Source organism: Enhydra lutris, unplaced genomic scaffold, assembly GCF_002288905.1.
Source record: "Enhydra lutris kenyoni isolate GAN:26980312 unplaced genomic scaffold, ASM228890v2 scaffoldscaffold5, whole genome shotgun sequence".
Lineage (NCBI taxonomy): Eukaryota > Metazoa > Chordata > Mammalia > Carnivora > Mustelidae > Enhydra > Enhydra lutris.
The window spans coordinates 13,333,813-13,348,735 of record NW_019154089.1 but is presented as its reverse complement, the minus strand read 5'-3'; the positions used below and the strand labels follow the sequence as shown (position 1 = coordinate 13,348,735).

The window sequence follows — 14,923 nt, the reverse complement described above, 5'->3', positions numbered from 1 at the left end:
GCCCAAGGTGCCAGGGCCAGTAAGTGAAGAGGAAAGTTTCAAATTCTAGCAATCAGGCTCCAGAATCCTAACTCTTCACTCACACTGAAAGTGAAGAAATAAACAAATGAAAATGTTAACAAGAAAACAGCACATGGGAAAACATATATTAAATCTAACATGTTGAGTGAATGACCTCTAGCTATGTGTTATAGCTTAAGATGGGGTTGGGGGAACACAGGGCTGTTAGCCAGAAAAGGTGGTAGGTAAGTTACATGGTCAGAGCAGAGTTTTTAGAAATCTTTGAGTTTGGGAACTGTAGAAGATGAGAGGCTGTGGCCAGGGATGTCTGTGAGGTGACTGTTTTGGTAGTTCCAGGCAGAGAAAAGCTTGTCATAGTGAAGTGTCCCTGGGGTGGAGAGGATGATGGGTACTTGAATAGACATTAAGTAGACAGACTAGTCAGGACATTCTGAATAATAGAATGAAGAAAGGAGTGATAATTTAAAAAACAAAAACAACGAACAAAAAATTTAGAGGATTCCAGGCAACAAAAGCTCTTTTAGATGTTTAGCAGGGAAATGGACAAAAGGGGATATGGACCAAAGGAGTTGTTTTCTTTAAAGAATTGACGGAATATGGGGAAAGCTACAGAGAGGAAAGGAGGGAAGAATTAGAGTTCTTTTGAGAGTTTTTAATCTAGGTTACAAGGAATTAATTTTTGAAAAGAATGAATGAAAAATTTGTTATAACTGGGAAAGAATGAGAATCTTAAGATTTTGTTGGACTTCTAAGATATTACAGTCTTTTAAGCATATGAAAGTACAGGACTTGAATATAAATCAGCTATGAAGATCTGTGTATCATTACAGCTAATAGTTGATATTTACAGAATGAATCTTAGGAGAGGAATAGAACAGGTGCTCTTTAGAGAATTAGGCAAGAAGGAGAGGGAAACTTCAACTCTTAATTTCTTCCAGAGGAGTGCAGCATGTTACTTGGCACCTAGAAGACAGAATGTTTCTAGAGGCAGGAGGTTCAGAACTGAGGAAAGAATTAAGCTTAATGAACTACAGTGACTTAGCTGAGCAGATACAGTCTCATTGTCATTAGGAAATGTTATTTGTGGGCTTTTTCAAATCGTTTAGCTAGATTTGTTTTTGTTTTAAATTTTCTTCTGACGGTGGTAGTCTTTATTGTGCCGTGTAGTAGTAGATTGTGTTTTGTCTTAATACTATATCTGAATACCCTGGGGACTATAAATTAACTTGAAAATAGCAGTCATATGTACTTCTTAGTTTTCCATATAATGCTGCCTGAATTTTTTTTTTTTTTTTTTTTTTTAAATTAGAGAGCGAGTGAGCACAAGTCGGGGAAGGGTGTTGAGGGAGAAGCAGGCTCCCTGCTGAGCAAAGAGCCCAGTGCGGGGCTTGATCCCAGGACCCTGAGATCATGACCTGAGCTGGAGGCAGACATTTAACTGACTGAGCCACCCAGGTGGTCCGGTGCTGGCCGACTTTATTGTCTAAAGCATGGATTTTTCCCCCAACTTTAAAGGGGGAAAAAAGACAAAATAAACTACTCCACCCAAGATTAAGTGACTTGTGCTGTGTGTTTTCTTAGCTCTTCAGGAAGCTGCAGCAAGGTTTGAGGAGTTAAAGGCCCAGAAAGAGCTAAGACAGCTCCAGGAAGACCGAAAGAATGACAAGAAACCGCCGCCTTACAAACATATAAAGGTGAGAAAAGACTGCAGGAGACTCTGTTCTCCAGGAGAGACCCTGTTATAGAGTGCTGTCTTCCTGCTCTGTTCATGAAGAGGATTGGAAGCACAAGCACAGTTGCTCTAGGTAGAGGTGTGAACTTGAAAGAAGATAAGAAAAAGTTCCAGAGCACCATTCCTCACACATTGTCTACGGTTTATATAAAGTCAGTTGTGTGTTGATAACTTTTTCTGTTGCCTTGGAAAGTCTTCTTATAGAAGGGACTGGATTAGAGTCTCTGCACAAGCAACATCTTACAGTTTGAAGGGGATTCAAGAAGCATGATAAAAAATTATAAATAGCCCTGAGATAGTATGACTAATACACATGGTAAGTCTTCTTGGTAATGTCTGATACTAAAGATATTTTAGGTAACCAGTATGATTAGGTTTCCCAAGGTCAGGAGAATTCATGTTAGGTGTACCTAACCCCTGATGTGCCTAATAGGAGTGATCACCATTTATCATCTGGGTCCAGTGGACCCTTTGTATTTTTTAATGTTTTAAATCATTTTTATGAATAATTTACAGAAGTAAAAATGCAGGAATAATGAACAAATTTATCAGACATTTTAGTAAATATTTACTAAAACCACTCTTTTAAAAACCTGAGTTTTATTAAGTTAGTTGTAGTGTTCAAACATCAGAAAACATGAAAGAATACTATTAGCTCTGTTAACAATGTGAGACTGCCCAGGTTCTTATTGTAGAGTATTTGTGGTGATGTCATTCCTGAATAAGAATACCATATTTCTTTTTTGTCAGTAGAAATTCATTGTTAGTGTACCCATTAATATTTGGGTTTCTGAAGTCTTAGAGTCTGAGGTTTCACATAGAGATCAATTTCACCACCATCTTTAGAGTCTAATGTGATCAAGTGTATCCCAAGTATTCCATGGGACATACTTAAACTAAAAAAACTTAAAAAAAAAAAAAAAAATCCGAAATTCAAATTTAAGCAGGTGTCCTAGATTTTTATTTCCTCAATAAAGCAACCCTACTAAAAGCATACTATAAAGATGTTATCTCTAATCTTTCATACTTTCTAGAAAGGTTATTTAATACTTTGGGCAATGCAATAGAGAAACTAAAGTGTCACTGTTTCACTGTTGCATGCATAAGCTTTTGTGATACCATTATTTTTCTGTTTTCTTGTTAGTTTAGTATTTTTTGGTAATGGTGGAAAACACTAATTAGTAACTATGAATAACGATGAAATAATAAAATGTTATGAGATACAGGTAATTAAGAACACTAAAATTCCATAATGTAGCTTAGATTTTTTAAAAGGGTTTAGTGGATGTTTTTGGTAGTTGCAGGATAGAGTGAGGGAGGTTTTTTTCCTTTCCTTCTTTCTTTCTTTCTTTTTTTTTAAGTGAATTTTCTTTTTGATCTTCATAAGACCTCTAAGAAAGAATAAAATTCATAAAATAATCATCCTTATAGATAAAACTGCTGAAGAAAATATACTCAAAACTTAAAATTGGGTCTAAATGATGGTGGTATACTGAGAGTTAAATGGAGTTAATTGTGCATGGAGATATAACATAGTGCACGGAGTTCTAAGTGTAGTTAGGCCTCAAAAAGGAAAAGAATCTGGTTCTCACAGTAATAGGTGTCAGATAACAGCAAGGGAGGTATTTCAGAGTAGCATGTCAAGCATAGGAAGCTCTTGAGAGAACAGCTTCCTGGAATTGATCTAAATCACAGAATTTAGAAGCCAACTTCTTTCCTCTCCATACCCCTTCCCCACCTTTTTAAAAACAAACAAATAACGTTTCCAGGAAAAACTTTTAGAACAAGGGTTAGCAGACTATAGTCTGTGGACCAAATCTGGCTTACTGTGGTTGGGGTAAAAATAAAAATGAGAAGAATATTTCCAGGGACGTGAAGATTACATGAAATTCAAATATTAGTGTCCATAAATGAAGTTTTGACATTCATCCATCTTACTTATTTTGCTTCTTTTATGCTACAGTGACAGAATTGAACTACACACACCAGAAATCTGTAGCCTGCAGAACCCACACTATTTACTGTCTGGCCTTTTCTAGGAAAAGTTTGTTAATCCCTGATCTAGAGTGAGCATTTAACTGTACTTATGTATCTATATTCTTAACTATGTGTTTTGTTTGTTTGTTTATATGTTAGGCAAGAAACTTATTTGGGATTAATAACAGGTTAGATCAGATGTTAAGAAAAAATGATAGAAATATATTTTTTATAGAAAGAAAAGGAGTAGAATGAAACTTTCATGGGAGGGAGGTCAGGTAAAGATACCTTGAAACAAGTATCTGTGTTCTAATGCCCTGTGTGTAGGACCTGCAGTCTGAGGTGATTGAGTTAGTCCTTACCTTCTGTCCCCTTAGAGTTTGCTTTCCTCAGGATTGTGACTTCCATTTGCATGTGGTAGGAGTATTCCTCCATTAACAGAAAGTTTACAGGTTTTGTGTGTGGGTTTTTTTTTTTTTTTTTAAGATTTTATTTATTTATTAGGGCAGGGAGAGTGAGACAGCACAAATAGGGAAAGCAGCAGAAGCAGGCTCCCTGCTGAGCTGGGAGCCCGACAGGGTTCAATTCCAGGACTCTGGGATTATGACCTGAACCAAATGCAGACCCTTAACTATCTGAGCCACCCAGACACCCTCAAGAGTCTACAGTCTTTGCCTGTATTTTGAAGTATCTGGGAAGAGGATCTGGCAGAGTTACATCCTTGTAAGGTGTTATCAAGAACAGGTTTGAGAACAATATACTTCTGCAGACAGATTGGAGATTTTATAATATTGTTAAGAGGCAAAAACTAAAATGTTAGAAATGAAACCTTTTGGGAATTTAGAGGATGGAAAAAACTTGTTAATCATGGTGATTTCATTTTGTTTTTGTTTTTAAAAGATTTTATTTATTTATTGACAGAGATGACAAATAGGCAGAGAGAGAGAGAGAGGAGGAAGCAGGCTCCCTGACAAGCAGAGAGCCCGATGCAGGGCTCGATCCCAGGACTCTGGGATCATGACCTGAGCCAAAGGCAGAAGCTTTAACCCACTGAGCCACCCAGGCACCCCTTCATTTTTTGTTTTGTATTTTATTTTATATTTTTGAGCCCAATGCGAGGCTTGAACTCATGGCCCTGAGATCAAGAGCTGGATGCTTAGTTGAGCCACCCAGGTGCCCCAGTCATATTTTATTACTATTATTTTTTAAGATTTTACTTATTTATTTGACAGAGAGAGAGATCACAAGTAGGCAGAGAGGCAGGCAGAGAGAGAGGAAGCTCCTTGCTGAGCAGAGAGCCTGATGCGGGGCTTGATCCCAGGATCCTGAGATTATGACCTGAGCCTAAGGCAGAGGCTTTATTAAACACTGAGCCACCCAGGCGCCCCAGTCATAGTGATTTTAGACTGAATGGATGTGATATTCTAGAATATTTTATGTGACAAATAATAAAATGGATATTAAAAGAAAAAAATTATACTATCTGCCATGTTTTAAGAGGTTGGTAGACTCTGTAGTCTTTTTACATGTATTTCTTTTTCTTTTTACATGTATTTCTTATTCTCACACTAATCTTGCAAGTGAAGTGATTTGTCAAAATCACAAAATTCCTGAAAAGCCAATTTTTATGTATGGGATGGGTTTTTGATGATGCACGGTTTGACTGTTGCCGACAATACCAGGTAGGGGAGACTCATTCTCATAGTGCCCAAATCAGCATTTGTGTTGTGGAATGTTTTTTTTTTTTTCTTCAGCATTGTTGCTAGCATTTGGAAAATGCTAACACCTTCAGTGTTACAGAGGCTGTTTGACCTCTATGTTTTATCACCAGATTTTCACTGTAGTTTTTTAGTACTAGCACCAGTACTGAATAAATACGAGTGACGTTGCTGTAGTCTATTAAAAAGATTTCAAACTATGGTAGTAAATATTAAAAATATTTCTTCACATACGGGAGGAATCCCAGTTACCCAAAGACATTTTCATGTCAACCATTTGCCAGTTAAAAAATTTTTTTTAGTGTAGCAGCTAACATGGCGCCACCATGTGGTAATAGCAGAAACCCAGTTTATACTTCACTTGGCCTACCAACTTTGAAATTACGATATTCATAAAGTGATTTTTAAAAAATTTTTGTGGGATCCATAATTTGTTTATTAAGTAAGTTTTTATGTCAGACTTAATCTTTTTTCCTCAATTTTTTTATTGTAGTGAAATATAGATAAAATAGGTAAATCATTTTTAAACATATAAAGTTCAGATATTAAGTGCATATTAAAGATATTAAATGCATTCATAATGTTTGCATTCGTTACCATCATCCATCTCTAGGCCTCTTTGCATCTGGTAAAACTGAAACTCTGTACCCGTTAAGCATTAACTCTCCATTCTCCCCTCCTCTCATTGCTTGGCAACTACCATTCTACTTTTTCCTCTACGATTTTCACTACTCTAAGTACCTTATATACATACGGTATTTGTCTTTTTGTCACTGATTTATTTCACATAACATAATGTCCTCCAGGTCTGTCCATGTTGTAACATGTGAGAATTTCCTTTCTTTTTAAGCTGAATAATATTCCATTACTTGTACCACATTTAGCTATTGTGAATAATATCCTAAGTTCCAAGTCATGTAAAATGTTGCATGCAACTTCAAAGAAAAGAAGTCTAACTTTTATAGGTCCTGAGTTGTCTTGTGTTGACTAGTCTGATGTTCTGTAGTATGTGTTTCTTCTGCAGGTGAACCGTCCTATTGGCAGGGTACAGATCTTCACTGCAGACTTGTCTGAAATTCCCCGTTGCAACTGTAAAGCTACTGATGATAACCCCTGTGGGATAGACTCTGAGTGCATCAATCGCATGCTGCTTTATGAGTGCCACCCCACAGTGTGTCCTGCTGGAGGACGCTGCCAAAACCAGTGCTTCACTAAGCGCCAGTATCCAGAGGTTGAAATTTTCCGCACATTACAGAGGGGCTGGGGTCTCCGGACAAAAACAGATATTAAAAAGGTGAAGAAAATTTTTCATAATTTCCAGATTTTTTTTTCTTCTTTACAATTGCTTAATATGGATAATTATTCTTGATGAATATGAGAAAATGATCATTAGAGGAAAGAAAACATAGTGTAAGGAGTGACATTATTCTTGGGTCCTGCTGTGTCTTTCTAGAGTTTAGATGCTTGAGGATAGTCTCCTTTACCTCTAAAGTCCTTGGTAGTGATCACGTTCATGCCGTATGAGGATGAAAAAGTGAATTCGTAGAGATACCATGGTTTTATTTGCTCTTTTGTGACAATCCTGGAACTTGTAGTTAAGAGGTAGGGGATAATGAGTATGTGATATAGAGGTGTTAATCACATAGTGAAATAAAATCTGTTTTTACTAAGGGAAAATCAGTTTTTGTTCATGGAAAATGAAGAAGAGGATTAGGCCTTCTCTAATAAAAGTGCAGTAACATCTTCAACTTCAAACTTAGAAAGACCTGCAAGTTTCTAATAGAGAATATTATATAGTCTTTTTGTAGAATAAGTCTTTTTTGACCTTTTAATAAAATAAATCTTACTCTAGTTATGCTTTCTGAAGAATTTTACTGAAGTTTGTGTCTAGAAAATGATGTGAATATTGGCTGTTCTGTTATTTGCTCAGTAGCTGTTATATATCTACTGTGTGCCAGGCATTGTGGTACAAATGCAGTGATAAATAAGAGAGGCATAGTCCATGCTTTCATAAAGTTTACATTCTAAGGGGGAGAGACATTGATCAGGTAGTCACCCAATGTGGAAGCACAAAGGGTTCTAGAGGCATACAGTAAATGGTAAAGGGCCTGAAACTAGCTTTGACTCAGAGAATGTTTTAAGCTGAGAATTGAAGGATAAGAAGTTTTTGGCTCAAGATAGGTGAGTGTTAAAGCACTGCTGGCAAAGCAGACAGCCTGAGGGAAAGCCAGTATGACTGTAGCTCAGTGAATCAGGAGGACAGTAGTGTAAAATGTGGAAGGGCGGCAGGCAGGGCATAGTCAAAGGAAAAGGAACATAGTTTATGGAAACTGATTTTCAGGTTTGGGGGCATTTAAAGGGATCGACTATGTATATCACCATTTTAATGGAGCCCTACTTCATAGAGTAGTTTACCTACTTCTATGTTAGTTGATCTCTAATGTCCAGTGTATCCCAGTCTTTGTCCTGGTGACAGTGATAGGAGTGGGGAGGTATTTTTCATTGTCAAATAGTTGAAGCATCATATTTATGTTTCTTGAATAAACCTTTGTTAAATTGACTAGGTATATGTACGTGAACTGCTTTGGAGATTTGTTTTCATTAATTTTTTAAAAGATAAGGTATATCTGGGAACACAAGTTGAGTTTTTTGCCATTAAGAACTGTTTCTTGTTCTAGGGTGAATTTGTGAATGAGTATGTGGGTGAGCTAATAGATGAAGAAGAGTGCAGAGCTCGAATTCGTTATGCCCAAGAACACGACATCACTAATTTCTATATGCTTACTCTGGACAAAGTAAGTGTTCTTTCCATCGTTACAAGCCTGGGAAATTGACATTGTCCCAGCCATAGTGTTTGTAGGCATGTAGTTCACTGCCAAAACAGCATCTTCATAGAGTTTGCTTTGTCAAGTTTCTGGAGTAGATAAATTTGCTCATTTCTGGCTATACATCCCTTGCCAGAGTCAACAGAGCTGCTATTGGCATTCTTTTTGAACTGTCCAATACAAGTTGGGTATTAGGTCTTTTAGCATTTTTCCTATAAGATTAAAACCTGAAGCCAGCCAAGTAAATAATCATTCTTCCACCCTTTTATTTTACAGATTGAGAAACTGATTTGCTAATATTTAGTGCATTGAGGAGGTCATAATAAATTGTAGAACTCAACTTCTGAACTCAAGTCATCTTTTCAATCACAGGAATTTGCTGAGGACTTTCATTTCATTAGTGCCTAGAATTATATATGGGACTCATTCCTAATTCCAGTAGACTAATGTATTTATTTTCTGTGTATCAGACTTTTTTCCTTATACCTGAATGTTAAAGTCTATTAGCAGTTCCTGGACCCTTCTGTTGGCTGTTGTAACTGAATTCTTTCCTGGTGTGGAACTTTGTGAACAGTTATTAAGTTGAACCCTTTAAGAGATTGTCACCTCTAGGTGTTCACATCTTCATTTGGGATGGGGTGTGAGCGTCAGTGTTAAAAACACCTTGGCTGATTTCTAATGTGCCACCAGGGTTCAGGACCACCTAATTGAGAGGATAGGGCAATCTGCTACTTCTAGGGCATTGGTCCTCAAACTTCAGCATATATCAGAATTATCTAGTGGGCTTGTTATAACACAGATTGCTGGGCCCCACCTCAGAGTTTCTGCTTTAGTATATCTGAAGTGCAGCCCAAGAATTTGTATTTCCAACAAGTAATAGATGTGGTGCTAGTGCTAGATTAGTGACTGCACTTTGAGAACCACTCCTGGGACTGTCAAACTTCACAAAAGGAGCTCTAGCTTGTTAGAACATACAGGAAACATCTAATGAGCATCATCTCTTGGAATTCTAGGACCGGATCATTGATGCTGGTCCCAAAGGAAACTATGCTCGCTTCATGAATCATTGCTGCCAGCCCAACTGTGAAACACAGAAATGGTCTGTGAATGGAGATACCCGTGTTGGTCTTTTTGCCCTGAGTGACATTAAAGCAGGTAAGAATCAGTTAAGGATTCTGGAGCTAAGAAAGGAATTTCAGGTTTTATCAATGAAAAATCCCGTATGTCCTGTAATCTGAAATAAGGAATATTTTTGGTGGTGATGATGGTATGGCAGAATATACATAACATAAAGTTCATCATTTAACCATTTTTTAAAATTGTACAGTTTTGTGGCAGTAGATCCATTCCCACTGTTGTGCAGCTGTCACCTCCATCCATCTCTATAACCTTTCATCTTCCCCAAATGAAACTACCCATTAAATACTAATTCCCCATTTTCTCTCCCCTCAGCCCCTGGAACCACTGCCAGACACTATTCCAAGCATATTATCCTGTTTAATCCTTTAAAAAATGTTAGTGAAGTATATGGTATTAGATACCGGTGTTACTTGGATTCTTGGGTCTGGCACCTCTAACCATCCTGGGGGTGTGTCCTATGTATTAGTTACTCAAATGTTATCCAGGCCCAAGACTTTGGTCCTTCTATCTCTCCTGACTGCTTTCAACATATTTGTACTTGTAACTTTAGTCTTTGTTCATGGCGATGGATTCCTCTACCATTTCTAGCCATAAATTTTTCTTCTCTCTTCTCCCATATTCACTTATCTCAAGTAGCATGGTACGGGAATTCACAGACTTTGTTCTTGTCCTCACTTGACTTCCAGTCTGCATGATGAGGATGAGAGGAATGAGACAGAATGCTTAGTGCTATGCAGCGTTCTGTGGAGCTGCAGCCTTGACAGACTGAATCAGAACTTTTCAGCTTGCTGTCTTTACTCATTCATGTTCATGGACTCTTCAATACCTGTTATACTTTCTACCACAAGTGTCGTACTCCTTGTTTATCTTTATTTTTTCCTTGTTTATCTTTTTTCCAACGCCCTTTCATCCCCATGAGTGCAGACCTCAAGGATTGTTGTATATTGGGCTCTTTTCTAAAATGGTATGAGTCTTTCCTTTATGAACAATACCTTCTGATTTATGCCTTGTGCAGTTACATTTACATAGTGGATTGTGAGTAAGCAGCAGGTTATGTCTAGTATCCTGCCACCTTATATTTGGGTATATGCTTGAGTTGTATTATAAGCACATTAAATTAATGAAAACTCAGTTATATACTCATAAATTCTTTTTTTTTTTTTTAAGATTTTATTTATTTATCTGACAGAGATTACAAGTAGGCAGAGAGGCAGTCAGAGAGAGGAGGAAGCAGGCTCCCCGCTGAGCAGAGAGCCCTATGCAGGGCTCGGTCCCAGGACCCTGAGATCATGACCTGAGCCGAAGGCAGAGGCTTTAAACCACTGAGCCACCCAGGCGCTCTATACACATAAATTCTTAATAAGAAAGGAGTAGTATGAGTAGAATTATCTATCATTCAGTAATTTCACAGTAAATGTGAGAGGGGAGACAGAACCCTACTCTTACCTTGGTCAGTCTCAGTTCCTGCAAGCTCCTTGCAGTGTGAACCTCTCACCAGGCTGTGAGTAAGTCCAGTTTTTGTACCATTTGGACCCCTAAATGTAAGGCAGCTGCTTTATAATTTGCTTAGCTGAATAAATAAAAAGTGATCTATAGTAATCCAATATTAGATCTAAAACTATATATATGAGTTTATCTCATTGATGGAAGAAAGGTCAGTCTGCAGTGGGAGAGCTAAGATTTGATCATTTTGACCAAATAATTGTCACTTCACACTTAATGGTAAGCGAACCATTACCCAACCCAGAGTTAATCTCTTTGTATACATACATAAAATTCTTGTATTTGTTAGGCCTTCCTTAATGTGCTTTGAATTTGAATGGTTGTGTGTTTTATTTCCTCTCTTAGTTTTGATAAGATGCACTTTTGAGAGAAAGGGAACAATTTGTACTTTAAATTTGTATATCTCTTTTTTAAAGTTTACAAATTACTGCTGTGTGCATTATGTCATATTCTCTAAATAAGCTTGCACGGTGGTGGTTTCTCTGTTTTACAAATATACTTAGGGTTCAAATCACCCAGCTAGATAGTGATTACAGGGATATAAAGCCAGGGCCCAAGTCTGTGGTGTAGAGTTCTGTAGTATTACTTTGTATTGAGATGTCATCTCCTTGAGTTCTGCTAGGTTTGGCACAGATCAACAGGTTTTCTTCGTATACTTGCATTCCCAGTGCCTAGCACAGTGAGTTGTTGTTTGTTTCGGTAATGAATTAATATTTTGGATCTGAATTTATTAGAAAATAAAAAATAACTTAGGATAATTAACATCTCTAAAGTAAAAGTTATTTTAAATATTACTTATTAACCTTTATCAGTTTTTCTCTTATTAAGTTGTATTTGCTTATTAATAATATTATAGGATTAGAATTATTTGTATTTCATTAGTATAGTGGGATTAGAGTTAATAAATCCCTTCTATCCTCTGAAAAATCTGTTCTCTTGCAAGTCCGTATCCTTTGTGATGAATACAGAAGTAATGTAATTAAAATCATAGATATTAATATTTTCATGGTCTTTTATGCAGGCACTGAACTTACCTTCAACTACAACCTAGAATGTCTTGGGAATGGAAAGACTGTTTGCAAATGTGGAGCCCCAAACTGCAGTGGCTTTTTGGGTGTAAGGCCAAAGGTACCTTCCACATGTTTCCATCAGAAATAATGGTGTGGTCCTCCCTCCCTAACCAATGGCACAGCTGACTCTTTTAAGATGTCTCTTTGGAATAATGACATTGGATTGTTGTCAGTAGGGCTGCTGGCACTTAACTTAGCATTCCGATGATCAGTTTGGTTATTCAAGAGCAGATCTATAGGTGTTGTTGAATTTTTTTTTTTTTTTTTGAGCAGTCTGACTTCTGATTGGTGATTCTTTTCTAGCTACAAAAGCTATAAAATAGGAAGCCATAAAGTAGGTTACTACCCATGTCTTTATTGGTCTCAGCTAATCTCACTCACATTTCTGAATGAGCTTCTTAGATTCTTGGTATCTGTGTCTGTCTCTTCCTGTCATTGTCTTTTTAAAGATCTCAAAGAATCCAATATTGAATTTAAGATTCTGAATGTAGTGTAACACTGTAGATAAACATAGGACCCTTAATCTTATCTTAACAAAGTATAAGAATTGTTGTTTCTTAATCCCTGAATTTTTATGTGCATTTTAACTGGCTTATAATTCTGTAAAGAATTACTTACAAATCTGTATCCTACATTTCTTAAGTATTATAAAATCTTTTTCCTTGCTGTTGCATAGTCTGTAGTGACTAACCATTGTCTTTAGTGAATTAAATTTTTTATATAATGAATGGACATGCATCCAGAATTTTCTATCCTAAGTTACATTACACTGAAAAGTGAAGTTTAGTTTTGATGAAAAGTACATAGTGACTCAAGTTGGTTATTTCCCATTATGCTTTTTTGATTATGGAAGTCAGTGTTAAGAACTGAAAAATGTAAATCAGCACAAAACCCAATAACTAAAGGGGGAGTAATTTTTTTTTTTCTTTAAGATTTTATTTATTTGTTTGACAGAGAGTGAGCACAAGTAGGGGAAGTGGCAGGCAGGGGGAGAGGGAGAAGCAGAGCCTGACATGGGGCTCGATTCTAGGACCCTGGGTCATGACCTGAGCCAAAGGCAGATGCTTAACCAAATGAGCCACTCAGGCACCCCGGGGGTAATTGTTTTGAGCGAAAACACATAGAGATAGTGAACACCCACCAATTATTCTTTTATAAATTAGGAAAATTATGTTTCTATTTGAGGGTTTTTTCTTTAGTCAGTTAAATGGTCTTGTTCCTTAAGGTGTCCAGTTTACTACCTATAAATCAAAATAATAACTGAGTTTAACCCAGGTTTAATGGTATTACATGCACTAGGGATATCCGTTTTTGCATCCATAACATTTATGTAATATTTCACACATGGATCAGTGAGAGAGAAATTTGAGGGCAGAAGTTAAGAAATGGGAGATCACTGAGGGATAGTCATAGATCAGATTGATCCTGGATGTTTCTAGTCCAAGATAAATAATGTGAAACCCATGGCGTTTGGTAACCAAGGGTGAGCTACAGAGATCATGGAGGAGACCTGCTGGCTGCACCAGGATCTGTCTTGGGGAGTAGTGGATATGAACCTAATTTGATATAGATGAAGGGCACATAGCTTATTGAGGTCAAGGGCCATGAATTATTTTTCTGTGCCTTCCTAGCATATGATTCTTACTAAGTGTTCAGTGAAAGTTTGTTGAACAAAGAAATGTGTGTGCACACACAAACATACACACCTAGACAAACATAAAAGTAAAACTTAATGAAAGGATAACCTTCAACACCAGCCTTGTGTGTTAATAAAAAGAAGGTTTTTTTCTCTTTTATTTCATTCAGGTGGCAGGAGTAGTTGATAGAAAAGTTAGAATTAATGCAACCATTTATTGGGTACCTATGATGTGCCAGGTGCCTTTCTTGCATTTTCTCTTGTCTTTACAACAGTCTGTGAGGACTGTTTCTTCCCAGAGGACAGACTGAGGCTCAGAGAGGATAGTTAACCTGGTCAAGATCACACAACTAATATATCGACAGAATGCTTACTGCTCAATATCTGACCTCTAGAATCAACCCATTGCCACAGAAGAAAAGTCAAAGAAATTCAAGAAGAAGCAACAGGGGAAGCGCAGGACCCAGGGTGAAATCACGAAGGAGAGAGAGGATGAATGTTTCAGCTGTGGGGATGCTGGCCAGCTCGTCTCCTGTAAGAAGCCAGGCTGCCCGAAGGTTTACCACGCTGACTGTCTAAATCTAACCAAGCGACCAGCAGGTTGGTGCCAGATCCGTGTAGAGTGGTCTTCGTTCTCTGCCAGAATTATCAGAGCCCTTTGTCTTCCCACGCATAGTGTTGAAGGGGGTATGGTTCATGTTCTCATTCTGGAAATAAAGGCTTTGGAATCCTAGGTTATAGAGAAGGGAACAGAAACTTACTCATTATATGTCAAGCACTTTATTTACATTTATGTTATGTTATTTTATCCTCCCAGCATCCCATAAAGATGAGACCTTTTCACCTTCCCATGATGCAGATGAGGAAACTGAGAGTCCAGTTTGGTGAGATGACTTGTCACAATAGAGCATGTAGATGGAGGAGGTGGACTGAAAGCCAGGTTTTCTGACTTCAAGGCCACGAAGTCATGTTTCCTTTCTACAAAAAGAAAGGTTGAGACAGCATGGAGTTTGGGGTTATTTCGGTCAGCGAGGCATGGACTAGACACCCTTTTAGCTCCCTTTACGCACTCCCCTATGAAGGAGAGGCAGCTTCTTGGGCAGATCGAGTGTCAGGAGTTTGTGGTTACAGAAGCTACTAACTTTTGAGTGGTAATTTGACGTTAGAAGACTTTGGGGGACTTGGATAGGTGGTCTGGTTTGTTGATGGGGGCAAGAAAGCAGTAGGGAGCCGCTCCAGCTGAGGAGATTTACATCACCACAGGCCTGCTCCCAGGAATTGCAGAGAGAGGACTTTGGGGT

The 14,923-nt window shown here is 37.7% G+C and overlaps 1 protein-coding gene across 2 annotated transcripts in view; it reads left to right on the top strand.

Moving 5' to 3' along the window:
* The window catches only part of LOC111140757 (nuclear receptor binding SET domain protein 1), a 150,570-nt gene that overhangs the window by 128,334 nt on the left and 7,313 nt on the right, over positions 1-14,923 (top strand). For both annotated transcript variants that reach the window (XM_022492951.1, XM_022492952.1), the window contains 6 exons: positions 1,603-1,715; positions 6,473-6,742; positions 8,127-8,243; positions 9,287-9,428; positions 11,938-12,044; positions 14,018-14,222. In XM_022492951.1, the coding sequence (XP_022348659.1) occupies positions 1,603-1,715; positions 6,473-6,742; positions 8,127-8,243; positions 9,287-9,428; positions 11,938-12,044; positions 14,018-14,222 (954 nt within the window). The remainder of the gene's footprint in view (positions 1-1,602; positions 1,716-6,472; positions 6,743-8,126; positions 8,244-9,286; positions 9,429-11,937; positions 12,045-14,017; positions 14,223-14,923) is intronic.